The sequence below is a fragment of the Bubalus bubalis genome, chromosome 6, assembly GCF_019923935.1.
Source record: "Bubalus bubalis isolate 160015118507 breed Murrah chromosome 6, NDDB_SH_1, whole genome shotgun sequence".
Lineage (NCBI taxonomy): Eukaryota > Metazoa > Chordata > Mammalia > Artiodactyla > Bovidae > Bubalus > Bubalus bubalis.
The window spans coordinates 93,698,843-93,725,738 of NC_059162.1; the positions used below are offsets into that span (position 1 = coordinate 93,698,843).

General features: G+C 41.5%; 1 protein-coding gene across 4 annotated transcripts in view; it reads right to left on the minus strand.

Annotated features, from left to right (window-relative positions):
- Positions 1-6,028: 6,028 nt before the first annotated feature.
- The window catches only part of ZFYVE9 (zinc finger FYVE-type containing 9), a 110,386-nt gene continuing 89,518 nt past the window's right edge, over positions 6,029-26,896 (minus strand). For all 4 annotated transcript variants that reach the window (XM_025288763.3, XM_025288762.3, XM_025288761.3 and 1 more), the window contains 6 exons: positions 19,592-19,742; positions 17,410-17,490; positions 14,632-14,794; positions 11,637-11,742; positions 7,804-7,980; positions 6,029-6,298 (listed from right to left, as the gene is read on the minus strand). In XM_025288763.3, the coding sequence (XP_025144548.3) occupies positions 6,137-6,298; positions 7,804-7,980; positions 11,637-11,742; positions 14,632-14,794; positions 17,410-17,490; positions 19,592-19,742 (840 nt within the window). In that variant the 3' untranslated portion in view covers positions 6,029-6,136. The remainder of the gene's footprint in view (positions 6,299-7,803; positions 7,981-11,636; positions 11,743-14,631; positions 14,795-17,409; positions 17,491-19,591; positions 19,743-26,896) is intronic.

Genomic DNA, 26,896 nt, shown 5'->3' on the forward strand with positions numbered 1-26,896 from the left:
TCCCCAGCGGCCGGGGCGGTTCCGTGACTGCAGTTGGTCAGCAGCCGCCTGGCCCACACGGCTCACTTGACCCCAGCCCTGCCTGTGCCTCGTCTCCTGACAGCTGCTGCCGCAGCCTCCCTGCTTCCCAGGGCTCTTGGTGGAATTTTGTTCAGGACTGTGTGGTGGGAAGTGAGAGTAAGATTATCTTGAGTTAGGTCCATGTACCTGAGGCTGAAAGACTGTTAACTGAGGAAGAAAGGAAAAAAATTTATATATATAAATAAGTAAAATGTAACTGATTTTATTTAAGAAACTAGGTCTAATTCATTGTAGGGGATTTACGTTCTCACAAAATAACCATCAAAGTCTTAAACAAAAGCCCTGCTCCTCCATGTCACGGCCCGCCCCCTGCCCCCACCCCTGTCACTTTTTAAAAGCCAGAGTGGCAGTAACATTTGTTAACTGACAGAAACTGCAGCTATGGCTTCCTCTTCAGAGACAGGGCAGGAGAAGCCTTGCCTCTTCATCTAATCACCTAGGGAAATCCCTAAATTTCTTCCCAAGAAATTCTTTGGATTTATTTTTGTGAACAGATGGAGATCATAGAGGGATTTATATCAATACTTGCAGTAGATTTAATGTTCAAAACTGCAGTAGTCTATACATCTCTTAGAAATAAACTTTAACACCCCATCTTCCTCCCCCCCTTTGAAACATTAACAAAGCATTCCTGAAGATAGTATTTTAAGGCTCTACATGAAGCAGCTACATTCAACTTACTGATGATTGTAGTCCTGCAAACATACAAGTTTGGGATTGAGCTTTTGTGTGTGCCTCGTTCTGGGATGCAGCTGGACCACACTTCCCTGCCCTTAAGAGCAGAGCTTATAGTGTAACAACAGGGACAGCAGGTAACTTCTGAGCACTAGAAAGCATCTAGTTAATCTTAAGGCTGATCTTAACTTACTAAAAACTCCACAGATGTGAGACTTGACGCTTAAATGCGGTCGTATCTGTGTGTCATACGAGCAGCCATCTAGAATGAAAAGGAGGGCTGTCAGCCCTCATAAGGTGGCCTAGAGCAGAGAGGGAAGCTGAAGCGGGTTCCTGACTCAACCTAGTCTTCCTCTCAGGGTTTGTAAGTGCTAAGAAGGCTTGAAGTTTCCGACCAGTACCAGGAATGTCTAAACTCAGTCATCTGTTAGAAATTGGATAACAAGTTTTTCTCTGTGGTTCAAAGATTTCCCATCATAGCCTGTTCAGTTTCATTCTGCTTCACTGCCTTTTGCTTTTTGGAAACCAGAACCTCCAGGCTGAGAGAGGCAAGGCAGAGCCGCCCACTGGACTTAGAGACTGAGGTTCTTAAAAGGCCTTTGTTGTAGCCCAGGCATGCAGGGGTCACTGGCATGGGAGGAGCCTGCCCAGCCTCATCTTGTGCTAAGATTTATCCAAATTCAGCAATTCAGCAGTGCAGATTAGTGACTTGTGGGCAGTTGGGAACCAGCCACGACCCAAATCATTTTTAAATTTCTTTTCAATTGTATAGGACATACTTTCTTCTGAATACAATATGGAAGGAATTTATCTTAGAATCAGGAAGTCTTGCTCACAGTTAAAGGGCAAACTAGTTTGCATTTTATTACTTTCCTTTCTCACGGTTCTATTCTGAAACCTACATTGTTGCTTCCCAGTTTTTGAGTGCTTGTTTTCCAAATATTTGTGGGCAGTTTTTAAACACTCTTTTACCCCTTGAGGCAGCTGCTTTGAAGATGAAACTCTGGGGCTGAGACTGGCAGAAGGCAGCGCCAGGAAGCTCGCACCTGGTTCAGTTCCATCACAGATGGAGTCTTCCCTTCTCTGAGCCTCAGCTTCCCAAACTCTAAAATGGACATTCTCATTCTTCTTATGCTCCTTTTCTCTTCTGGCTACATTATAGTCCTCCAAGTCCCATTACCGTCATTATTAAAATTATTTCAGCATTATTATTAAAACAACTATCACAGACTTTTTCTAGAAACAGTGTTCAGCAGATTTCTTACTGTCTGAAGTGCATTAAATGCATAAATTATTCCCTAAATGACTAGTTATGATAGAAGAAAATTTAGTTGGAAATTCTGAGCTCCCCAGCATTCAGGAACCAGTGTAGATGAGGGAAGACACTAGATGGGAGCTTACACAGGGCAAAGTTCAGTTTATCTATAGCCCTAGAGACCAACTGTAAAGGAAATAAACTTTGAATATTTACTGGAAGTACTGATGCTGAAGATCCAATACTTTGGCCACCTGATGTGAAGAGATGATTCATTGGAAAAAGACCCCAATGCTGGGAAAGATTGAGGGCAGGAGGAGAAGGTGATGACAGAGGAGTAGATAGTTAAAGAGTGTCACTGACTCAATGGACATGAATTTGAGCAAATTCCAGGAGATACTAGAGGACAGGGGAGCTTGGCATGCTGCAGTTCATGGCCTTGCAGAGTCAGACATGACTGACTGACTGACCAAGAGTCCAGTAGGTGCTCAGATACATGATGATTTAAAAAAACTGGAGAAACTACATTGCCTAGCATTTGGTGAGAATTTGGTAATTTTTTAAAAATGCAGTATTAGCAGAATGGCAGTTCTGTTCCTCATTATAGTATCTCTATATCTCAGTCTGAGTTTACATTATAGAAGAATCTGCCTTATTTAGAAACATGATGTTTCCAATTCTATACAGCATACAGTGTATAAAAAACAAAAGTGAAACAAGGGAAAACAGTACACTAGCCTTGGCTATCTTATGTCCAATCCACAAGATGACTTCATTAAATATAAAGGACATTTTATGCAATTGAGAATGGACCCAACTCTGCAAGGCCAGAGTCTGTTCTTAGAATATAAAGGTTTGCACTGATCTGGAAGAAACGTGTACAACTGCAAGGTCTGTTTAGCTGAGAAGGAAGAAAGGTAACGCCTATAGGACAGAACCAAGAGAGCCAGCTCCTGTAGAAGCTCCAGTTTAGACCAAGCTGAATGTTGGACCCCAAGTTCCTACTACGCCTGTTAACAAGTGCATCCTGTGCCTGTCAGCTTTAGGGGGTGACAGTCCAGGGCTTGGTCCTCACAAGCTGGTGTTCAATGGGCACCCGTTCTTCCTTTGGAAGCTCCCCGTCTATGGGAAAGGTTACAATCCCAGCCCTCTGCAGCCACTATCAGTGAAGCCTATGAAGAGGCAGATGTAGAGTGTGGATTTTCCCCTCTGCCCCAACAGAAAAGGGATGAACCTTGGGCTTCCCCAGTGGCTCAGCAGTAGAGAGTCCAAAGCAGGTTCAACCCCTGGATCAGGAAGATCCCCTGGAGGAGGGCATGGCACTCCTCCAGTATTCCTGCCTGGAGAATCCCATGGATAGAGGAGTCTGGCGGGCTATAGTCCATGGGGTCACGAGAGTCGGACAGAACTGAGCGACTAAATAAAAACAACAGACACTTTTGGGCCTCAGAAAACAGCTGCTAACCTAAAGGGAGTTCACAGCCTGTAACTGCCAAGTACTAGGCCTGGCTCCAGCCACTGGGGAGCAGCCTGTCACTGCCTCAGGCCTGCAGTACCTTCTCGGGGATTCTTGGAGCTGTGCTTTCACTGCAGACGGACCAGCCTCCCGCTTGGCCTGGGGTTTTAGACGATGCCAGTGACAAGGAAGTGAGCTGCCCTACAGCAGTGTTTTTCAAACTGTGGGTTGTGAAATCTATTTGGTCTGACTAAAATAAATTTTTAATTAAGGAGAAAATGATCAGAATGCATCACATATGTCATAGGTAAAACCAAATCTTGGCTTCTAATACCACTTCCACAAAAAAAAACCACCCAGCTGATTCCAAGGCTGGGACAGGGTAAGCACAAGATGGCGCTGGGGCATCTTGTTAGGCCAGAAAAGGAAGTGTTAAGAAACAGGAGCATGTCACAAGGATGTGGGAGCTTACCTAAGTAATGAATTAGAACCATTCAGAGAGTAATCTCAAGTCCATAATGAAAGTTAATTAATAAGAAAGAAGGGCTTTGGGAACTTTCTTGGCAGTCCAGGGGTTAAGACTCCATACTTCCAATGCAGGAGATACGATTTCAATCCCTGGTTGCGGAACTAAGATCCCACATGCTGTGCAGTGCAGCACTCCCCTGGCCACACCCCTCTCCCCCAGCCACACCCACACACACACAAATTAGATAGGGGCATTAAAGTGAAAGTGAAGTGAGAGTCGCTCAGTCATGTCCGACTCTTTGCAACCCCATGGACTGTACAGTGCATGGAATTCTCCAGGCCAGAATACTGGAGTGGGTAGCTTTTCCCTTCTCCAGGGGATCTTCCCAACCCAGGGATCAAACCCAGGTCTCCCGCATTGCAGGAGGATTCTTTACCACCATTAAACTTTCATATATATACATATATATATAAAGAAGAGTGTTTGCTTACAGGTAAATCAAGTGCAATTGATAAACAAGAAGTGCTGGAACTGAAAAGTCTTGTAGCCATCATAGTAAAAGATCTATTCAGGCAAGAAACATCAGAATGCTAAATCTAAGGGGACATTTCAATGAGTAAGATCTCCACATGATCAGAGTATCTCTACACAAACCAGTTATTTGTTCCAAGAGGGGAAATATCCAGTGGAGAAACCAGACAACACCTTGACCAGGTAAAAATTTATCATCAATGAGGGGCAGAAGGACATATACCTCAGTGACCCATGATGTGATGTCCCAAGAAGAACACAACATCACTTGGGTAGGATTCTGGCCAAGAATGCATAATTCATCTAATTCTGAGGAAATACCAACCAAATTAAAAATGGGGCATTTTATGTTAAATGAGTTGGAGGAAGCTATATTCACCAAAAATATCAATAACATAAAAAATAAAGGTGAGTCATGACAGAAACTTACCATGTCTGATCTAGGCTGGAAGCTTCACTGGACGGGAAGGACGCTGTGAAGGACGTTACTGGACAGATGCTGGGTTAAAGTGTCAACCTGAAGTGGAGCCTGTCCTGTTTGATGAGGATACCCCTTATTTGTAGGAAGTCAGCATTAACATACTTAAGGATGAAGGACTTTGATGTGTGCAATGTACTTCTCAAGTGCCTCAGTTTTTTATGGAGAGAGAAAGGAACACTGATAAAGCCAACAAGTTAATCTGTAAATAACAGGTGAATCTGGGTAAAGCATACATAGGTTTGTTTTTTTTTTTTGTAACTTGCCACTTTCCTGGAAGTTTAAATTATTTCTCAATAAAGTATTTTTAAAAGTACCTCCAATGTGGAGAGCCCCCGGTGGCCCAGCGGTTAGGAAGGACCTGGCACTTGCACTGCCAAGGCCACAGGATCCAATCCCTGGTCAGGAGACTAAGACCCTGTGAGCCATGTGGTGACGCCAAAAACAAGTAAAACGCCCCTAGTGTGGACTGTAACTGGAAGCGTCTTGGGTATAATCTGTCAGCCTTCACAGGAAGGTCCAGTTCGGTGCCTGTCGTTCAGTCTGGCAGGTCTTGAGAGAACCTGAACTTGGCTTTACTATTCAAATGACCTCATTTATACCGAGTCGCCCTTCTTTGGATAGAAGAGAGAGACTCCTTTGGGTCTTTGATTCACTTCATGAATAATCTAGGGGGGAAAATACCTAAATGTGACTTCATGAGGTTGCTGTAATGTATCTGGGACAAGATCAGTGTGAAACTGTCCTTTTTACATCAATTCTGTATAAAGAGTTCAAGACTGATGCTTCATTTTTTTATTTCCCTTCTGCCCTCCCACCCACCCTTGGTGATGGCTGTACCCATTTGAGCATTTCTGAGCACAAGACCAAAAGTAAGTCTTAAAACAGAGGAGCAGAATTCTTGTCTAAACAGTAACAGAAGGGGATTAGCTGCAAGGATAGCATAACTGTTGTGCAGTAACAGAAGCTGCCCAGATCTTCTTGGTGGACAATGCATAGAAGACTTAGAATTATGGAACATCTGTCCCTCCACCACCCCTTCCCACCCCTGTCCCCCAAACCCCCACTCCCACCCCACCCCCCATTAATAGTGTTAACAAAAGCTTAATTTTCCAGTTCTAAAGTGCAAATGATTTGGGTATGACTGCTGTTGCAACAGGTCTGAACAGAAAACAATGAAGTCCTCTCTGTCTACGCGATGTTTTCCAGAATATAAAAGATGAGTTCCATGACGATGGGGCCCTCACTGAGCTGGCAGGCCCCTCCATGGATCACCGGCACCAGAGCGCTGTCCAGATCGTTCATGTACTGCGAGGGAAGGGGCTGGCCATTGCTCCCTGCTTGATAGCCAACCTACACCATGGAAAGAAGGGGATGACAGGTTACTGGACAGAGAAGATCTCTCCAGAGGGCTGAGGGCCAAGGAGGCTGAGCAGGAAAGGAGATGTCCTTTCTGGCCAAGGGCTAGACGCTGGCAGTAAACACAAACGTCTCTTCCTTAGAACTGTCACGTATCGTCCTATCGTATGTTCGTCCTGCCCCTGGCACCTGGTAGCTGTGAGGTGTTGGGCAAGACCGTTAACCTGCTGTGGTCTCAGTTTCCCAGGAAGGGAGGCTGGGGCACAGAGAGGTGTGGAATGTCAGCAACAGTACATAAACCTTTGGGTGTGGAAGTTAAAATGAGAAATATACTGGGTAAACTCCCTAACACAGCAGGAACTGAACACCTGTCCTTCCGTCCATTTCTCCATATACCATTTTTTAAACACCTACAAACACAAGAATTCAAGCATGAATGTAAACAGGGCTCCTGCCCTCAAGGGCCCCAGATATTTAGTAGGAAAAAAGTGCTAGTCTTATTTTATGTGAAGTAATTCTCCAGTCAGATTATCAGTACCATTTGGGAAAGGACTGTAATACTCATTTGTATTACCCTGACATGCTTAGTAAAGCATTGGGCAAGACCATAAGTAGAAAATAACTATCTGTTGATTGATGACTAGTCAAGAAATGGAGCTAAACATACGACTGTTCACATTTTCCCTGATAATAACACAACTGCATCAAAGCAGGAGCACTGGGGCATGTCACAGGGATCTAAAATCCAAAAGAGCGACTTCCCTGGCTGTCCAGTGGCTACAGATCTGCACTCCAAATGCAGAGAACCCCAGGTCGATTCCTGGCCAGGGAACTAAGATCCCACATGCCACCCCAAAACAATAAAAAATAAAATCCAAAAGAAATGTAGAGAGATGAGAGTGCTCAGCCATATGAAAGAGGCACTGGGACAAGGAAGTGAGGGCAGGCTGCACTCAGACTGGACTGTGACTACAGAGCGCACAAAAAGGTTAATAAGTAAGACAGGGAGGGAAGTCCGGCCACAGGAGAGCCGCACCGACAGGAAAACTACTGGGGAAATGGTTCAAGTCATATCCAGAACTAGCATGGCAATGTCGGCAGTAAGAAAAACACAAGAAGTGGAACTGCAGAGACCAGCGGAAGCCTGCTGTAGTTGGACCAAGAAAACAACAGGAGACGGGACAGCCTGGGACCTGCTCTCTAAAGGAGGCAGGGTGGCCCCTACATCATTCACACAGGGGCGGCAGGTCCTGACACTTCTTTCCCCACACCAAAAAGAAAGGTCCCTGCAAGACATTCAGGTGAGGAAGCCAGAGTTCACACGGTTCAGAGACAGACCAAGCAGCACATCCAGCTGTATTACCAACAGAGGGAAGGCCAAAGACTACATCCGGTCAGGCCCAAGGTGCAGAGACTTGTACTCTGGGTTGCAGGAAGAAAACTCATGTGTCAGAAAACAGACACTGCCCAAGACCTGCTTCAAAGGCTGAGATTCTTACCTGATCTGAGTCAAGTGTCACACGAAGTCCCAGTTTTGTCATTCCATCTTCCTTCAGAAGCTTCAGGTGGGGACACAGAGCAAGACAAAAGGCCTTGGCAACATGCTCCGTTAGTCGGCTGTGATCTGCAGGATCACTCAGGCAATTGTGCTGGTCATCATTTTCTAGGAAAAACACCTGTTCCCCAAACCAAAGAGACTTTTAAGCTTGTGTCCAGGGGATGTGGGAAGAAATGAGTGCACCAGCTCATGGGTATGCATACCCTGACCCCCTGAGACGTGCGGGAAGACCAGACACATGGACACCAAGAAAAGCAGAGCACTGACATCTCACACGGAAGAAACAGCCTCTGCCTCTCAGTCTCTGCATCCACAGGATGGTAGCTACCACCTACTGATCTCCCTAAAAGCCACGGCCGCAGTCGTAATGGTACATTCTGTTCAGAACCAGGAGAGGCTTACATTTTACCCTGTGTACTTCTAAAAGGACTCCCTAATATGTGGACAACTTTCTAAAGGAAATGATCTTAGAATCTAAGAGAACAGTCCTTACAGATCACATCACCCAACACCTGCATATTACTGCTCACTCATAGGAGGGTGGGCACTTCTCAGGGCACAGGTGAGAATCTGCGTCTTTTGCTTCTCATCACAGAGCTCTTCCTACCACATGGCTCTGCGACTGCTGAGGTCAGAGCTGTGTCACTGTCTGTGAACTGAACACCGCGCTGGCACAGGCGGAAGCACAGCAGATCTGGAACTGAGACCTGAGTCCTATCACACAGAGGAGGCTCATGAGCAAGTCCTCTGGCTTCTTAATGCCGATTTGCCTCTGTAAAATGGGAAGCACCTACCTTCTCTGGTTATCGTGTAAATGATATAAAAGCAAAACATAGGCTGATTCATGTTGATGTTTGGCAGAAACCAACACAATTCTGTAAAGCAATTATTCTTCAAATAAAAAATACATTTAAAAATTTTAAAAAAGCACAACATAAAAGATATAGACAGGTAAATATACAATGCTTCTCTATACCAATACTTGGCTTATGGCTTAATATAAGCAGCGGTTTATATTAAGAATCTGCAAAAGGGTAGCTCTGAAGCCTGGTGCCTGATGCATTAGTGAAAATGGCAGTGTGAAGTGATAGACGGAACTCTCAAGTGGGAGTCAGGAGACCTCTGGTCCCTGCTCTGCCAGCAACCAGCATTAGACAAGTCACAGAGTCACCTGGCCTCTCTGAGACTGTTTTCTCATTATGTAATTTCTCATTTCTCATCTCCCTATCTCAGGGCATTAGTGGGGAGCAAAAAAGAGGGAACAGAGGTCAAACTACTCTGTAAGCAATAAAGACATTCACATGTTCAGACCCTCAACTACTCAAGATATGTCAAACAGATGGTTATTACAAAGCAAGCAGATAAAACCACTCAGCTGCATATAAAATTACCAAGTCTGGTATGAAAGATGTCACTTGGAACAACAGCTGAAGAACTTCTAGCCTCTGTGTTGCCAGGAACCAGCTAGTAAACTTGGGTTGCTGCTGCTGCTGCGAAGTCGCTTCAGTCGTATCCGACTCTGCGACCCCACAGACGGCAGCCCACCAGGCTCCCCCATCCCTGGTTACTAGGCACTTATCCTCCCTTGGCTCAGTTACCTTGTATGTAAAATGGAAAAGGCAGAAGTCACAGAACTTCTTAAAAAAAATTAAGACATTTAACACTAGTAAAGTAATGCTCAAAATTCTTCAAGCCAGGCTTCAGCAATACGTGAACCGTGAACTTCCAGATATTCAAGCTGGTTTTAGAAAAGGCAGAGGAACCAGAGACCAAATTGCCAACATCCACTGGATCATGGAAAAAGCAAGAGAGTTCCAGAAAAACATCTATTTCTGCTTTATTGACTATGCCAAAGCCTTTGACTGTGTGGATCACAATAAACTGTAGAAAATTCTTCAAGAGATGGGAATACCAGACCACCTGACCTGCCTCTTGAGAAACCTATACACAGGTCAGGAAGCAATAGTTAGAACTGGACATGGAACAACAGACTGGTTCCAAATAGGAAAAGGAGTACGTCAAGGCTGTATATTGTCACCCTGCTTACTTAACTTCTATGCAGAGTACATGAGAAACGCTGGGCTGGAGGAAGCACAAGCTGGAATCATAATTGCCAGGAGAAATATCAATAACCTCAGATATGGAGATGATAACCACCCTTATGGCAGAAAGGTAAGAAGGACTAAAGAGCGTCTTGATGAAAGTGAAAGAGGAGAGTGAAAAAGTTGGCTTAAAGCTCAACATCCAGAAAACTAAGATCATGGCATCTGGTCCCATCACTTCATGGCAAATAGATGGAGAAACAGTGGAAACAATGGATGATTTTATTTTGGGGGGCTCCAAAATCACTGCAGATGGTGACTGCAGCCATGAAATTAAAAGATGCTTACTCCTTGGAAGGAAAGTTATGACCAACCTAGATAGCATATTGAAAAGCACAGACATTATTTTGCCAACAAAGGTCTGTCTAGTCAAGGCTATGGTTTTTCCAGTGGTCATGTATGGATGTGAGAGTTGGACTGTGAAGAAAGCTGAGCGCTGAAGAATTGATGGTTTTGAACTGTGGTGTTGGAGAAGGCTCTTGAGAGTCTCTTGGACTGCAAGGAGATCCAACCAATCCATTCTAAAGGAGATCAGTCCTGGGTGACGGAATGATGCTAAAGCTGAAACTCCAGTACTTTGGCCACCTCATGCAGAGTTGACTCATTGGAAAAGACTCTGATGCTAGGAGGGATAGGGGGCAGGAGGAGAAGGGGACGACAGAGGATGAGACGGCTGGATGGCATCACTAACTTGATGGACGTGAGTCTGAGCTAACTTCGGGAGTTGGTGATGGACAGGGAGGTCTGGCGTGCTGCGATTCATGGGGTCGCAAAGAGTTGGACACGACTGAGTGACTGAACTGAACTGAACTGAACTGAACTGATAAATGAATTTCAAAAGAAATCAAGAGGTCCAGGACCTACCTGTTTATTCTCAAAAAATAAACTTCCTGATTTGTTTGATGCGCTTCCCAGGTGGCACTAGTGGTAAAGAACCTGTCTGCCCATGCAGGAGACAGAGGAGACAAAGGTTCGATCCTTGGGTCAGGAAGATACCCTAGAGGAGGGCATGGCAACCCACTCCAGTATTCTTGGAGAATCTCACGAACAGAGGGGCCTGGTGGGCTACAGTCCAGAGGGTTGCAAAGAATCAGACACAACTGAAGCGAATTAGCACACATGCACATACACATATACAAGGTCCCTGCCTGGCTCCTCTCATCCCCGGGTAAGCCTCTAACACAGCTCTAAGAAACAATATAGTAGAAAACCGGAGTCGGCCACATCTGGCTTTGAATCTGGACTTTAGTGCTTATTTGCCACGTAATCCTGGACAAGTTAGTTTCTGAGCTTTCGTTTTCTTATTTGTGAGATAAGTCTATTTTTAAAAGACAGTGTTATCTAAGTTATAACTGAGTGCAACATAACCAGCCTAGCTTTCTGAAGAATCCAGCAAAGACAGTGTGTACCCTTGAGAGATGCACCCTTCCTGAGGTCCAGTGTGAACAAATCTCTAAAAGCTAGTTCATGGGGCGGAGCTGTCAGACTGCTGCAGGCTACACTGGGTGCACTTCCTCCCAGTGAGCTTAGACAGACCAGAGGGAACTGGAGCATAGAAGGTAACAGAGATTTTCCCCCTTTATCCCCCAGAATCAGTCCAGAATGTCTCTGGGCCAAGTAAAAAGTTGTCTTCAAAGTGGGGATCAAGGATGCCAAGTTCCCATTTCCTTACCTCGGTCCATCTGATGACCTTTCCATTTGCTTTATACTCTGATCCGTGGAATATCTTCACACTTGTTATAGACTCCATGGACTTCCCATCTATGGGACTTAGGACACTAAAACAGAAACAAAGGAAAGAGATGGAAGCAGCTCTTAGAAGAACTACTTCTCTCTTATCATACACTGGGTGCCTTGCTGAAAACACCTAAGCAAAACATCACAAAAGCAGCAGCCACTGCCCCACAATGTACATGAACCAAGCTCTCAGGGAGGGGCCTGTGCACTGAAATAATTCCGAGGACACACGTACGGAAAAGGAGTCCTGATGGCAGAAGCTGGTTATTTAATGTAAAGAAACTGTTTCTAAGTCTGCTCTCTTCCTCTCGTGTTCCTCCAGTGACTGCACAGACCCGCACCCAGCCCCGCTCGCCCCTGCTCCACCACCACACCCATCACATCATACTCTCCATATGTTTGTGTACCTGCCTCACAAACTTCCGAAGGGGCAGGTACATGATATACTCATTTCCATGTGCTACATTCACGGTCTGACACACAACGTAGGAGTTTAGTGTTTACAGACTAAAGGAATTATTTGACCAAGTATGTTAATTATGGCAGTGCTGGTATGAACTGATGAACGTGCATCTACATTATCTATTGAAACAAGTTGCCTTCAGTGCTGCATAGCACTCCTAGGTTCCTGAATTGAAAGGCCACATTTTATGGTCGTGTCCTCCAAAATATAGCAAGTATAAATATGTGGATGAACACACTCATTCTGAGGAGGAGTCAAAGTAATTGTTGTGAAGTTTTCCTAACAACTTTCAAACCTGTTTTTGTTTTTGAATCTCTATGTATAAAAGATCAAATTTAGCCTAAAATTGACTATCAGGGACATGCTACATTTGACTGAATTAAAATTATTTAAACACTGTTAAGTTTAATTTCTAACTCATCAGACAGTATAAAAACTACAGCAGCCTTAGTTGATAAGAATGCTCTTGAGAAAGGATACCCTGACATTGTGGGACAAGCTAGAAAACATTCTGTCTACACACTATACAATAAACTCCTGGGTTTGAGAGTTTTCCCTGATGAGTTCTTGTTCTTTTTTCGAAGATGCTGCCACTGTTGTAGGAAGGCACAACCTACTTATTGTTAGCTACCAATACCATATGGCATCAGATTGTCAGATTACCAATTTTTTGTCCTAATAACCATAGAATTTGTTGTGATAATATAGATGCTTGCTCATATCAGTTCACACCATCAACCTAACAACCGACTATAATAAGAGAATTAAACACAAATTGATTTTGAAATTAAATTTTCCAGGAAGTATGGGAAGATGAAGTGTTATTTATAAAGTAGACAAACATACTCATTGATTTAGATATTGCTTCTGTTTGTTCAATAACAAAAGTTTTAAAACATTCTTTTAAAAAAATCTGGTATGCCATGCTGGAAGGGCCTTCTATCTGCCTTTGCTCCTGCCGTTCCCTCATACTGGCAGGCCCACTCTGCCACAGCTGGGTGGCAAATGTCTACCATCTTAGCTCCAGAGGCAGCCATTCCTCTAGGAAGTCATTCCTGAATCCTGCCCTACCACCTCTACTGAGTTCCTCATTTCTCTTTTATCTTTACTGTCTCCTATAGAGTTTTCTATGAGCATCTTCCATACTTTGGTGCCCTTATTATAACTATCTTCAAAACTAGACTGAGTCACCTGTCACCAAGGACCATAAATTCATTTTTGTCTTTTCCGAAGCCCACGTATAGAATTATTGCCTGAAGGATGAATGGGAGAAGGCTTAATACAATGAAGTCTGACATATTTATTCAATTAATCAGTTTTTTAAAGACCCTACTAGGTGCCATACAGTGTTTTAGGTGCTGATGACACAGCAGTGAACAAACCAGCAAAACTTCCTGCCCTCATGGATCTTACATTCCAGGGCCAATGTACTAAAATAAGTAAGCAAAAATATATGTTAGTGAGTTATAGGTACCCTTAAATATAATGCAGGGAAGGGGGGTATGAAGTGTTTGGTGGAGGAGGGAAGAAATGTGCATGAGAGGCTTACAATGTAGTAGGCTGGCCAGGGAAGCCTTTGTTGAGAAAGCGAAGGTACAAAGGTCTGAGGGCAGAAGAAGGCTGATATATTCACACAAGAAACCGATACTGTTTCTGAGAAATAAGAGAGTGGGCAGGGGATTGTGTAAGGCTTGTAAGTTGTAACAGACTTTGGCTTTTACCCTGAATGACCCTGAAAGTCAGTGGTGAGTTTTGAGCAAGAAGTGACATTGCTCTGGCTGCTGTACTGGAAACTGACTAGGCTAGGAGGAGGGAGGAGGCCAAGACTAGAAACAAGAAAACAAATCTGAAGCCTACTGCAATAATGCAGAACAAACAATGGCAGGAGAAGCAGGGAGCAGTAGTACAATTCTGGACATGTTTAAAAAGAAAGCTAACAGGCTCTACTGCTGGATTAAGGTGTAGGGTGTGAGGCAAAGTATCAAAGAGGACTCCAAGGTTTTGGCTTGAACCATCAGAACATAGGTGCCATATTCTAGAGATGAACATAGGATTTGAAGCCCAAGGAGGTGGCTTTAAGTCCTAGCCCAGCCACTTCCAAGCTCTGTGGAGTCATTTATCCTTTTGGTGTTTATTTGCTCATCTGTAGTTGTTATATCAAATGAAACAATATTAGCAAAAGTGTTTTGTAAACCAAAAAGGCTTAGGTTTTACTATTATCTCAATAACTTTAGAGGGACTGCTGTGTTTCATCAGCTCCTTTCTTCCCCTTCCCTTCAAAAATATGCATAGAAACTCCTTCAGAAATTAAGCCAAGAAACCAGAAATTTAAAAGTCCATGTTATAATACAAAGCAGTCCTTTCTCTTAGGCAGGGGTTTCAGGAGAGTAATAAAATGCCAGTCTAGACAAAACCCAGAGGCCAGCCCATAACGAAACGCCACTGAGGGAACGTTTGCTGCATTCACCCCTTGTTGACGTCCTTGTCGTCATCCACCCACTGGATGTGGATTTGCTCCTGCGGGTCCTCGGCCTCTGCCTTGCCACAGGTGATGGTGAAGTCCTTCATCTCCCGCAGCGCCTGCCTCAGGGCATCCATGTTCTCGGCAGTGATCTGGACCATAACGCCATCTGAGAATCAGCACCAAGACAACACAGATGGAAACAATGCAAAGCCAGGGAGAGGGGCAGATGAAACTCTGTACCTGACATCTAGCAAATCCCTCTAGGATTAAACGTGAAACTTCTGTGCTCTAAAGCGGACAGATACAAAGAGGTTTTGTCCTTTGAGCTCAACCTCTTACTTACTGAAAGTGTTACGAGGAGCAAATGCCAAGATGGATTCTGCTTAAAACACCTGCCTGTTGATTTCACTTCAGGCACAACTAAGTTTGTCCTGAGACTGCTCAAAAGGAAAACTTACACATGGTCACATCCCTCTTTTGGACACACACAGCATTTTGTTTGTGTTTCCACTGTTGCATCATGCTCTAATCATATTCATTTGTTCGTATCACTCACCTTACTATGACTGCATACAGTGAGTGCCAGTGCTTGTTAAATAAATCACTGAATAAACAACAGGAGTGAACTGGGGAGTAATTCCATTTATTGACTGGCAATATCTACCATGTATGTTTTACATGGGCTACCATGAGCCAACAGATGATAACTATTTGGGGGCTACCACCTAAGTTAAAGGAAAATACTGAAATTGAGGGAGTAAGCTATCACATGCTGAGCAATTATCCTGCTTCTCTGACACATAATTTTGTCAACTGAAATAATTTCTACAGAGCATCAGTAACATTTTCATAACTAGGTAGCTAACTGCTCTACTGACACACGTGGCAAACGTAAGGCCTGAGAAATTCCCAGCCAAAGGCATAAATGTAACTTGCTAAATACACTGCTTCTCATTTGTAAGGATTTCTTTCAGTTCAGTTTATCATTCTGACATTTAAGGGGTACTTTTTAAGCATCTTGTAAAGACACATTTTAAAGGTAGTCAGTATTTGACTTCAAAGGCATTAATCAGTCATTTAACGCCTAGATTTCTTGATGAGGAAGTAGAATGACTAACTCCTAGATTTCTTAATTTCTTAATAGAATATTTCTGCTTTGAGTTGTGAAATTAAGCTGCGAAATATTAGCATACTTTGCTCTTCACTTGCTGTTTTATTGAGTTTGGCAATAAAGGAGATCAAAGTCAATCTCTGTTAACACACGTTAAGTTTATCTATGTATTTCAATTAACACAAAGGAATCCACCCTCAGGAAGAACTGCTCTTAGGGCACTGGAGTGGAAATGAAAATTTGTCATTCTGTACGCAGACTGTACTTTCCAAAGATAATCATTGCATCTCCTGTCTCACATGCTTTTCTACAATGCTGCCTTTCCTTTTCCCCCTTAAGAAATGGAGTCTAACTCCTCTCCCCCAGCAGACTTATGACCACTTCCACCACCAGAGGATGATGGATGCGACTGTGTGATTTTCAAGCCACATAAAACCAACGCGGCTTTGGCCTTGTGCTGGAACACTTGTGGTTGGAGTTCTAAGCCACCATATAAGAAGTCCAACTAGCCCAACGCCACATGCTAAACAGTCCATTGTTAAGGACTCCAGTCATCTTTCCTAGTCTTTAAATCATCCCAAGACTGGCCCCAGACATGTGAGCCAACAAACTTTCAGCTAATTCTAGCTCCTGGCCATCAAGTAACCACCAACCTTCAAGTCATCCCAACTGAGGCCCCAGACATCACTGAGCAAGATCAAGCCATTCCTGCATTGCCCTGTGAAGGGCAATCAGTGAGGGTGATAAAATAGCTGCTTTAAGCCATTAAATTCTGGTTAACTTGTTACACAACAAGAGTAACTAGATCAAAATACAGTGAGAATAGTTGAGGAAGAAAATATCCAGTGATAAACCATAATGGAAAAGAATATGAAAAAGAATGTGTGTGTGTGTGTGTGTGTGTGTATATATATATGCTGCTGCTAAGTCACTTCAGTTGTGTCTGACTCTGTGCGACCCCATAGATGGCAGCCCACCAGGCTCTGCCATCCCTGGGATTCTCCAGGCAAGAACACTGGAGTGAGTTGCTATTTCCTTCTCTAATGCATGAAAGTGAAAAGTGAAAGTGAAGTTGCTCAGTCGTGTCCGACCCTCAGCAACCCCATGGATGCAGCCTTCCAGGCTCCTCCGTCCATGGGATTTTCCAGGCAAGAGTACTGCAGTGGGTGGCCATTGCTTTCTCTTATGTATGTGTATATATATATGTATATATATATATGTGTGTGTGTATATATATATATAAAACTGAATTACATTGCTATACAGTAGAAATTAACATAACATAATAAATCAACTATACTTCAATAAAATAAACTTACAAGTTCACTTATACGTGAACTTCATCTACTTATTTATAGATTTGCACCCCGTGATGTATCTGAACTCAGTCTACGTCCCCTTGGATACCTTATTCCAGAGCTCTGAAAAGCCATCTCTTAACTTTATGTCAGTGTCCCATGGCATCTCTACCACTTACTCCCTTCTTTGGAGAGTTAAGCACCCTTATGACAGTCTTTATTAGCTGTACATTGAGATGCTATTGAATAAATAACTTCTGTGGAGTCTGAAGTCTATGGCAAAAGTGTCAAGTTTTCCTTTAATGTTCCCTGTTTTTCAGTTGTATAATTAAGACTGAACTATGTTCATGCAGTAAATAACCCATTCTTTACCTTCCACAATACTGGACTTGGCAAGATATCCTGAAGAGGATTTCAGAGCGCCACTGAACACAAAGAAACTGGCACCAGTCACTAAAATAGCAATAGAAATGCGTTAGTGAAGAAAGACTTTGAGACGGAGAGACTGAAAATAATAATGAAATAGTTGGTAGTTGGGAACTCAAACCATCATACAGAAAATAAAAAACACTTACTCTATACACTACCATATACAAGTAACCAATAACTCAGATGCTAATGAGAGCTTAGAGAATGAGGTTTTAAGATACACGCTTCCATTTTGTTTTGAGCTTCCTTCAGTCAAGAAGCAAGGAAATCTTACTAGTCAAGACTAAGGTTTGGTCTGCAGCTTGTTTTTGTAAATAAAATTTAATTGGAACACAGCCATATTCATTCACTTATATATTGTCTATGGCAGTTTTTGAAGTGTGATGCCAAAGTGTTGGCAACAAAGACCACAGGTTTGCAAAGCCTAAAATATTTATCATATAGCCATTCACAGAAGAAGTTTGCTGACCCCGGATCTGATTCATTGCTTTAAGAGCAAATATATTTTGAATATGGAGATATGATTCCAACTATTTTATTTACAAAGTGGAGCTTTTAGAAAACAAACACCTATTTAAAATATGAATACCTCGTCATAAAAGAAAGGGCATTTAATTACATTTTGCTTTATAAAACCGCACTACACTGTTTTATTTCTCCACATCTTACATTGGACTAAGATATTCCAACTTCCTACCCACTGGCCCTAGAGCATCTCTAATGGGTAGGTCATCCAGCCTTTGTCAAAGACTCCTACTGACAGGAAGCCCACAATAGCACAAGGCAACAATTTCTATTTCTGGATAGCTCTCAGTGTTACAGAGTGTGCTCTCAAACAGAGCCCAAATCTAGATCCTTGTAGCCTTCACCCACTGGTGCTGGTTTTGGTCTTTTGTAGCTATAGAGAGTAAGTTGAATATTATTTCCACATAATAGAGAATCTTAAAAATAGAGATACCTATTTTTCACCCTCTTTCAATCTATACTTTTTTAGGTTAAACATTTATATTTTATTCAAGAGATCTTCCTGTGACCTAGTTTTCAAACTTCTCACAGGCCTTGAATCATCCTTTGAAGACCTTCTAGTTTTATCAGTGGATATCACCAACTACATTAATGATACCCAGAACTTATTAAAATATTATAGATATGATTTGACTAATAGGGAGCATAGTAGACTTGTCACCTACCTGTTTTAGATATTATATTTGAATATACATGTGCTCAGTACCTTTCATGCCTTTACTAAACAACTGATTTTAAAAATATACCTTGAAGACAGAAGTCGTATGTCTACTAGAGAAGTGCTTAATGAAGCATACTAAAGAAAGCTAGTTTTAGGAGATATTCTGAGAGGAAAAAGATTTATGGTCAAATAAATTTGAGAAGGTCTAGGCACTATCCTCCTTTAAAAAAAAAAATAAAAATAAAAATGCTAAAGGCTCCGAAAAGTCCTGCAGCAAAGAAATCTGCTTAAACTTTTCTAATACAAGGCTTCTCAGTCTAAAATAATAAGCAAAAATTTTATTTATTTATGTGAATATTTTAAAAACCACAGACACTGGTAAGACATTTTAGGAAATGGCATGTTAAGCAGCACCTTAAATTCTAATGTTGAGCAGCACTTCTTAAATTCTAACATGTATTTGAATCACAAAGCAATTGTGTTAAAATGCAAACTCTGATTTAGCAGATCTGGGACACAATCTTCATGTCTAACAATCTCCTAAGTGATGAGACCACATTCTGAGTACCACTGAACCTGGAAGGCTTCCTTCAGAATCCTGTCTATCTGTTAATTAACACTCTTTGGGTATGATCATTCAAAAAGCGCTAAATCTACCTAAACATATTCTCACCATGGGGGCAATGCATCAAATAACTATGCTGGCCTGGCCAGTGTCCTGAGGCAGTATTTTCAAGATGCTCCCCTCAATAACAGAGATTCCATTTGCAACTCTAAGTCTGAGTAGTCAACAAACTCTTGCACAACAAGCTTCGAAAGGTTAATATAATCAATTGTTTTCACCTATTCTGACAGTGAGTGTTTATGGGGTTGAGATATCCACTCTCCAGTTACAGTACAATCTTCCATTCCATGACCTCAATCAGCTCAAACACTCACCCTTTCTGGGCTGATTATGAATACTGATAGCCTGGGTCTGATAGTTGCCATCATCATTCTGTACACACACGAGATGGGAGTCTGCCTTCTCATTGAAACAGGCACCTCCTGCCAGGACGTGCTCATTGGACTTGTTCATGGCTTTTATCATCTGCAATCAAAAAAGAGGGCTATCTTTCTTATTCTGCCAAGAATGGGCACTTTTTGGTGTGCGTGACACAGCACAGCTCCTTCACCTTCTCAAAGACAAAAGAGAATATTATTTATTAAAGGAACAAAGGAGCTACTAAAGAATGAAGACAAAGTCAAAAATCAGTCACCATTAGTAAAAGTTCAACATCCACAAAAATTTTCTCTATAATTTACAGGTGATTTGTGTTATAACCCAAGCATATGACACATTTTGCATTCATTTTTGTCTTTTTTACTGCTGCACTGAACTCAAGTAACTAAAATTAGTTTATCTAATTACAGTAGTTTCTTCCATCCAATGCATTCTCTGAGAGTATCAGATCAGATCAGTCGCTCAGTCGTGTCTGACTCTTTGCGACCCCATGAACCGCAGCACGCCAGGCCTCCCTGTCCATCACCAACTCCCAGAGTTCACCCAGACTCACGTCCATCGAGTCAGTGATGCCATCCAGACATCTCATCCTCTGTCGTCCCCTTCTCCTCCTGCCCCCAATCCCTCCCAGCATCAGAGTCTTTTCCAATGAGTCAACTCTTCACATGAGGTGGCCAAAGTACTGGAGTTTCAGCTTTAGCATCATTCCCTCCAAAGAAATCCCAGGGCCGATCTCCTTCAGAATTGACTGGTTGGATCTCCTTGCAGTCCAAGGGACTCTCAAGAGTCTTCTCCAACACCACAGTTCAAAAGCATCAATTCTTCGGCGCTCAGCTTTCTTTATAGTCCAACTCTCACATCTATACATGACCACTGGAAAAACCATAGCCTTGACTAGACGAACCTTAGTTGGCAAAGTAATGCCTCTGCTTTTCAATATGCTATCTAGGTTGGTCATAACTTTCCTCCAAGGAGAGGGTATCTTTTAATTTCATGGCTGCAGGGAAGATACAAATATTTGTCCTTCTAATTAGCTGCGGTTCCCTTGTGTGGAGAAGCTAGCATCCACCTTCCAGGCCTATGGGTCTACAAATCATGAACCATGAACCTTCACTCATTCATGTAGCAATGAGCATCTAATGTGTACCAGGCTTTGTGTTAGTACTCGGTTTATTCAGTACTGAACAATCTTCCCCCACAGAACTCATATTCTTGTGTGCAGAGGGGGAGGGGAAAAAGTAAAATACATTAAATGTTAGACACTGATAAGTGCTATATAGAAAAATAAGGCACACAGGATGACTAGGAGTACTGGCAAGTGCCACTTAATACTGGATACTTGGGTGAGTTCTTACTTTTCAGTTCTTACTGAAAAGAGAGGGAAAAGCCATGGGACTATCCAGGGAAGAGCCTAGAGCTCTACAGGCACTTAGAACAGCTGGTTCAATGGCTGTGTAGTTGCAGCATGTTAACAAGCCAGACAATTTCAAGGAACATTAATTAAGGACAGTGTGGCTGAAAAGGGAGAGGTGTAAGAAGAAAGGTTAAACAGGGAGTGGATTAAGGAGAACACAGGGTACAGAAGACTTCCGGTATCGTTCTGATTGGGATGAAAGATCTTTGGAGAATTTTGAGCAGAAGAGTGACATGATTTTACTTAGTTTTAACAGGATCACTTGGGCTGCTGTTTTGAGAATAAATGGATGGGGGAAAGACTGCCAACAAAGACCAGTTAGGAGACTACCACAAAAATCCAAGATTACTTCAGACCAAGACTGGCCCAAGGGTTGAGAGGTGGCTGGGGTCTAGATAGGTAGAGCCAGCAGAACACAGAACAACAGGTTCGACTCAGGATATGAAAGAAGACTTAAAGACAACTCCAAAGTTTTGGGCCTAGTAAATGGAAGGATGGCACTGCCATTAATTTAGGGAAGACTGCAAGAGGAAATTCTGAGGGAAGATCAGGAGTTCAGAATTGAACATGCTAAGCTTAAGATGCCTAAAAAAACTGGAGATGTCAAGTAAGGAACAAGAAACTCAAGTTGAGGGCTTCTCTGGCGGCCTGGTAGTTAGGATTCCACGCTTTCATTGCCTTCCACGCTTTCATGGGTTCAATCCCTGGTCAGGGAACTGAAATCCTCCTGCAAGCCATATGGCATGGCAAACAAAATCAATAAATAAACTAATTAATTTTTTAAAAAGACACTCAAGTCTATAAAACAAGGAAGAGTCAGGTTGAAGGAAGATATCTGGAAGACATCAGGAGACTGTATTTAAGGGACTGGCTAGATCAACAAAGAAGTGGACAGAGACAAATAAAACTTACAGGGACTGAGCCTTTGAGTTTTTCAAGATGAGTGAAAAGTGGGGTCAGAAAGGTGGATGTACAGAGATAGAAATTAAATTTGGGGAGATGAGGGATAGGGAGGGAGACTAGGGTTTCTTATGGTACTTGAACACAATGAGATTACAGCTGGTGGCCTCAACGCTAAAAGTAGCAGCAAGCTTGTGAGAGCTAGGAGATAGGGAAAGCTAGGGGTTTAGCTAAAAGGCAATGGCACCCCACTCCAGTACTCTTGCCTGTAAAATCCCATGGACAGAGGAGCCTGGTAGGCTGCAGTCCATGGGGTCTCGAAGAGTCAGACACGACTGAGCAACTTCATTTTCACTTTTCACTTTCATGCATTGGAGAAGGAAATGGCAACCCACTCCAGTACTCTTGCCTGAAGAATCCCAGGGACGGGGGAGCCTGGTGGGCTGCTGTCTATGGGATCGCACAGAGGCGGACACGACTGAAGTGACTTAGCAGCAGCAGCAGCAGCAGCATTCTGAAGCCACTACTCACCCCTATCAATGGACACACAGGGCCATGAGAGAGGAGGGGTAAAGACAATCTTACTGTGAACATGCAGTGTTCAGCTCCTGCTGCAGTCACTGCAGAGGTAACAGCCAGGGCTCCTGGGGGATCCTTATATTTTCATTCAACCTGCAGTTAAACACTGTCTTCCATGTATAACATGAGGAACAGCTATGCTAACAGTCAATGGAACAGCACCTCTTTCCTCTGCCCCATTTTCCAGAGCACCTTTCACCAACTCCCTTCATTCTTTTGAAAAGATTATCAGTTCCTCCTCCCTAAGAGAAAAGAAATGTATTCCTTGAAGGCCAAAAAATAAAACATTCCTCCAGCAGATTTTAGGACCATCTGTTCGTGCTTGTGCTACAATGAACCTTTAAAATTATGCTTTTGTAACTTCACAATTCTCTGAAGGATATATATAGCTTTGAACTAAAATAAACAGAAATTCCTATTTTAGAACTGTTCAGGGAAAAAGAATCTCAAGAGGCCATTCAGCCTAAATTATACAAGTTGGGGACTGCATAGATATACAGTTTTATAGATTCTTGTATTATACAACCAACATTATTTCTCTCTGGTTTTTAGTAAAGAATCAACACAATTTTGTTCCTTTTTGCTTGAAACTCTGACATGAGGCTACCTCTTTGGTTCTATTCCCCCAGTGATGTGATGAAAGTTTGAATGTCCACTACATTTCCTGAAAGATTTTGTGATATTTTTTAGCTGTATTTAAAATAAATGACAACATGTACACATTTAAGGTATGTAATCTGACAAATTTTGGTATGTGTATATACCCTTATAAACAGCACTTGAAATCACTCAACTCTGTTCTACCCATCTAGACATACATATTACACTAAAATAATACTGTCCTGATTAACGTATCTTTAAAATAAGCCTTAACCATCAGGTAGTGTAAGTCTTTGACTTACGTTCTTTTTCAAAGTTGTCTCAGCTATTCTGGGTCTCTTGAATCTCCATATACATTTTAGAATCAGTGTCTCGATTTGTATTTTAAAATAGCTTGCTGGTATGTTGACTGGGATTGTACTGAAGCTATGAATCAATCTGGGAACAAATGACATCTTAACAATATTGCGTCTTCTGATTCAAAAATGTAGTATACCTCATAGTATACTTCAGTTTCTCTTAACAATGTTTTGTAATTTTCAGCATAGAGGGACTGCTGATAATCTGTTAAATTCACCCCTAAATACGTCATATTTATGATGCTATTGTATTGTTTTTAAATTCCAACTTCTGATTGTTAGTATACAGAAATACAATTGATTTTTACACAATAATCTTATAACTCTGATAAACTGATTGATTAGATCTAGTACTATTTTGTAAACTCCTTAGGTGAAGAAGTGGTAAAGAATCCACCTGCCAATGCAGAAGACACAGGAGACTGGGGTTCGATCCTTGGTCAGGAAGATCCCTTGTAGTAGGAAATGGCAATCCACTCTGGTATCCTTGCCTGGGAAATCCCATGAACAGAGGAGCCTGGGGGGCTACAGTCCATGGGTCTGCAACGAGTTGAACATGACTGAGCATGCACACACTACTCCAGGATTTCCTACATAGATAATCATGTTATCCATGAATAAAGACATTTTTTTCCCAACTGTATTCCTCTAATTTTGTTTTTTTCCCCTCTTATTATATTGGCTAGAAGATCCACTGAAATGTTTAATAAAAACAAGAATAGACATCATCTCCTTGTTCCTCATTTTAAAGAACCAATCAATCAGTCACCATTGGATATATTAATTTTAGGTCTTTCATAAATTCTCTTTATTTGATTGTAAAACTTCTATTTTAAACTGCTGATATATATATATACACACACACACACGTATATATGTATATATAGAGAGAGATGAGATTTCTGTAGTTTTTTTCTTTTAATATGCTTTTCCTTTCTATCCTATTAATATGCTGAGTTACAGATTGATTTTTTAATGTTAAACCAATTTAGCATTCTTAGAATAAATCCCATTTAGTTATGAAGTATCTTATTTTTTCTGTATTATTAAATTGGATATACTAAAAGCTTATGTATTTATGCAACCAACTATGAAGGATATAGGTTTTCATTTCTTAAAATTTTTTTCTGATTTTGATACTAGTGGAATTAAAGCCTCCTCATCTATTTTCTAAGAGTTTGTATAGAACTGGTGTTATTTTGTCCTTCCTTTTGTAACAATCACAAGTGAACATATCTAGACCTGGGCTTTTCTTTGCGAAAAGGTTTACAATAATAAATTCAATTCTTTAAATGTATGCAGGGCTATTCAAGTTACCTATTTTTTCTTGACAGAGGTATGAAAGTCAACATTTAAAGAATTTGTCCATTTTGTCCAAGTTGGACATGTATTAGTATAAATGCATTCATACTATGCTCTATTGTTTTTTTTTACTATTTATAGAGCCTGTAATGATAGCCCCTTCTCTCATATCTCATAATGGGACCTTGTGTTTTCACTATTTTTAAGTGAAATATGGGTGATTTACAATACTAATTTCAGATGTACAACACAGTGATTCAATATTTTTATAGATTATACTGCATTTAAAGTTTATAAAATAACAACTATACTTCCCTGGGCTGTATAATATACCCTTCTAGCTTATTTATTTTATAGACAGTAGTTTGTACCTCCTTATTCCCCTATGCATATCTTGCTGCTCTTCATTCCCCTCTCCCCACTGGTAACCCCTGATTTATTTTCTACATCTGTGAGTCTATTTCATTATGTTCACTTGTTTTATTCTTTTAGATTCCACAAGTAAGTGCTAACATTACAGTATTTGTCTTTGTCTGACTTATTTTAGTAAGCTTCAAATCCTCTAGGTCCATTCATTTTGTTGTAAATGGCAGAATCTCATTCTTTTTTATGGTTGAGTAACACTCCATTGCACGTGCAAGCGTGTGTGTGTATACATACATACACATATACCATTCATCTGTTGATGGACACTTAGGCTGCTTCTGTATTTTGGCTATTGTAATTATGCTTCTATCAACATTTGGGTCCATGTACATTTTCAAATTACTGTTTTTTTTTTCAAATATATACCTAAGAGCGGAACTGCTGAATCATATGATAGTTCTATATTTAGTTTTTTGAGGAACCTCCATAGTATTTTCCATAGTAGCTGTGCCAATTTACATGCCCCCTAACAGGAATCCCCTCTGTATTAGGATCCTCCTTTCTCCACAGCTTTGCCACATTTGTTATTTATAGACATTTTGATAATAGTCATTCTGACAAGTGTGAGGTGGTTCTTCACTGAGGTTTTGATTTGCATTTCTGTGATGATTAGAAATGCTGAGAAACTTTTCATGTGCCTGTTGGCCATTTGTATACTTTCTCTGGAACATCTATTCATATCTTCTTCCTTTTTTTTTTTTTTTTGCTACATCATGCAGTTTGCAGGATCTTAGTTCCCTGGCCAGGGATCAAACCCAGGCCTAGGCAGTGAGAGTGCTGAGTCCTAACCACTGGACTTCCAGAGCATTCTCTTCTGACCATTTTTCAATCAAGTTGTTTGTTATTGTTCTTTAATTACTTTATTCATTTGGCTGTACTAGGTCTTAGTTGTAGCATGTGGGATCCTTCAGTTGTGGCATGTGGGACCTAATTCTCTGACCAGGGATCGAACCCAGATCCCCTGCATTGGGAGCATGGAGTCTTAAGACACTGGACCACCAGGGAAGTCCCCCAAGTTGTGTTTCTAATATTGAGTTCTGTGAGCCATGTATCTATTTTGGATACTAACCCCTTATCAGTCATATCATTAGCAAATATTTTTTCCTATTCAGGGGGTTGTTTTTTCATTTTTTTCTCTATTAAAAAACCTCTTACATTTAACTAGGTCCTATTTATTTATTTTTGGTTTTACTTCTTTTGCCTTAGGAGATAGATCTAAGAAAATATTGCTACACTTTCTGTAAATTAGTGTTCAGCCTATGTTTTCGTTCAGGAGTTTTATGGTCTCAGGTCTTACATTTAGGTCTTTAATCCATTTTGAGTTTATTTTTATATATGGTGTGAGACAATGTTCTAATTTCATTCTTTTACAAGGAGCTGTCCAGTTTTCCGAGCACTATTTATTGAAGAAACTCTCTTTCCTCTGGTGAATATCATGCCTCCTTCATTGTAGGTTAATTGAACATAAGTATGTGGGTTTATTTCTGAGCTATCTATTTGATTCCATTGATCTTTATCTCTTTCTGTGCCAGTACCATTCTATTTTGATGACTGCAGCTTTGTACTATAGTCTGAAGTCAAAAAGTATTATACCTCTAGCTTTGTCCTTTTTTTCCCCTCAAGATTGGATGACATCTCAAGGTCTTTTGTGATTCCATATA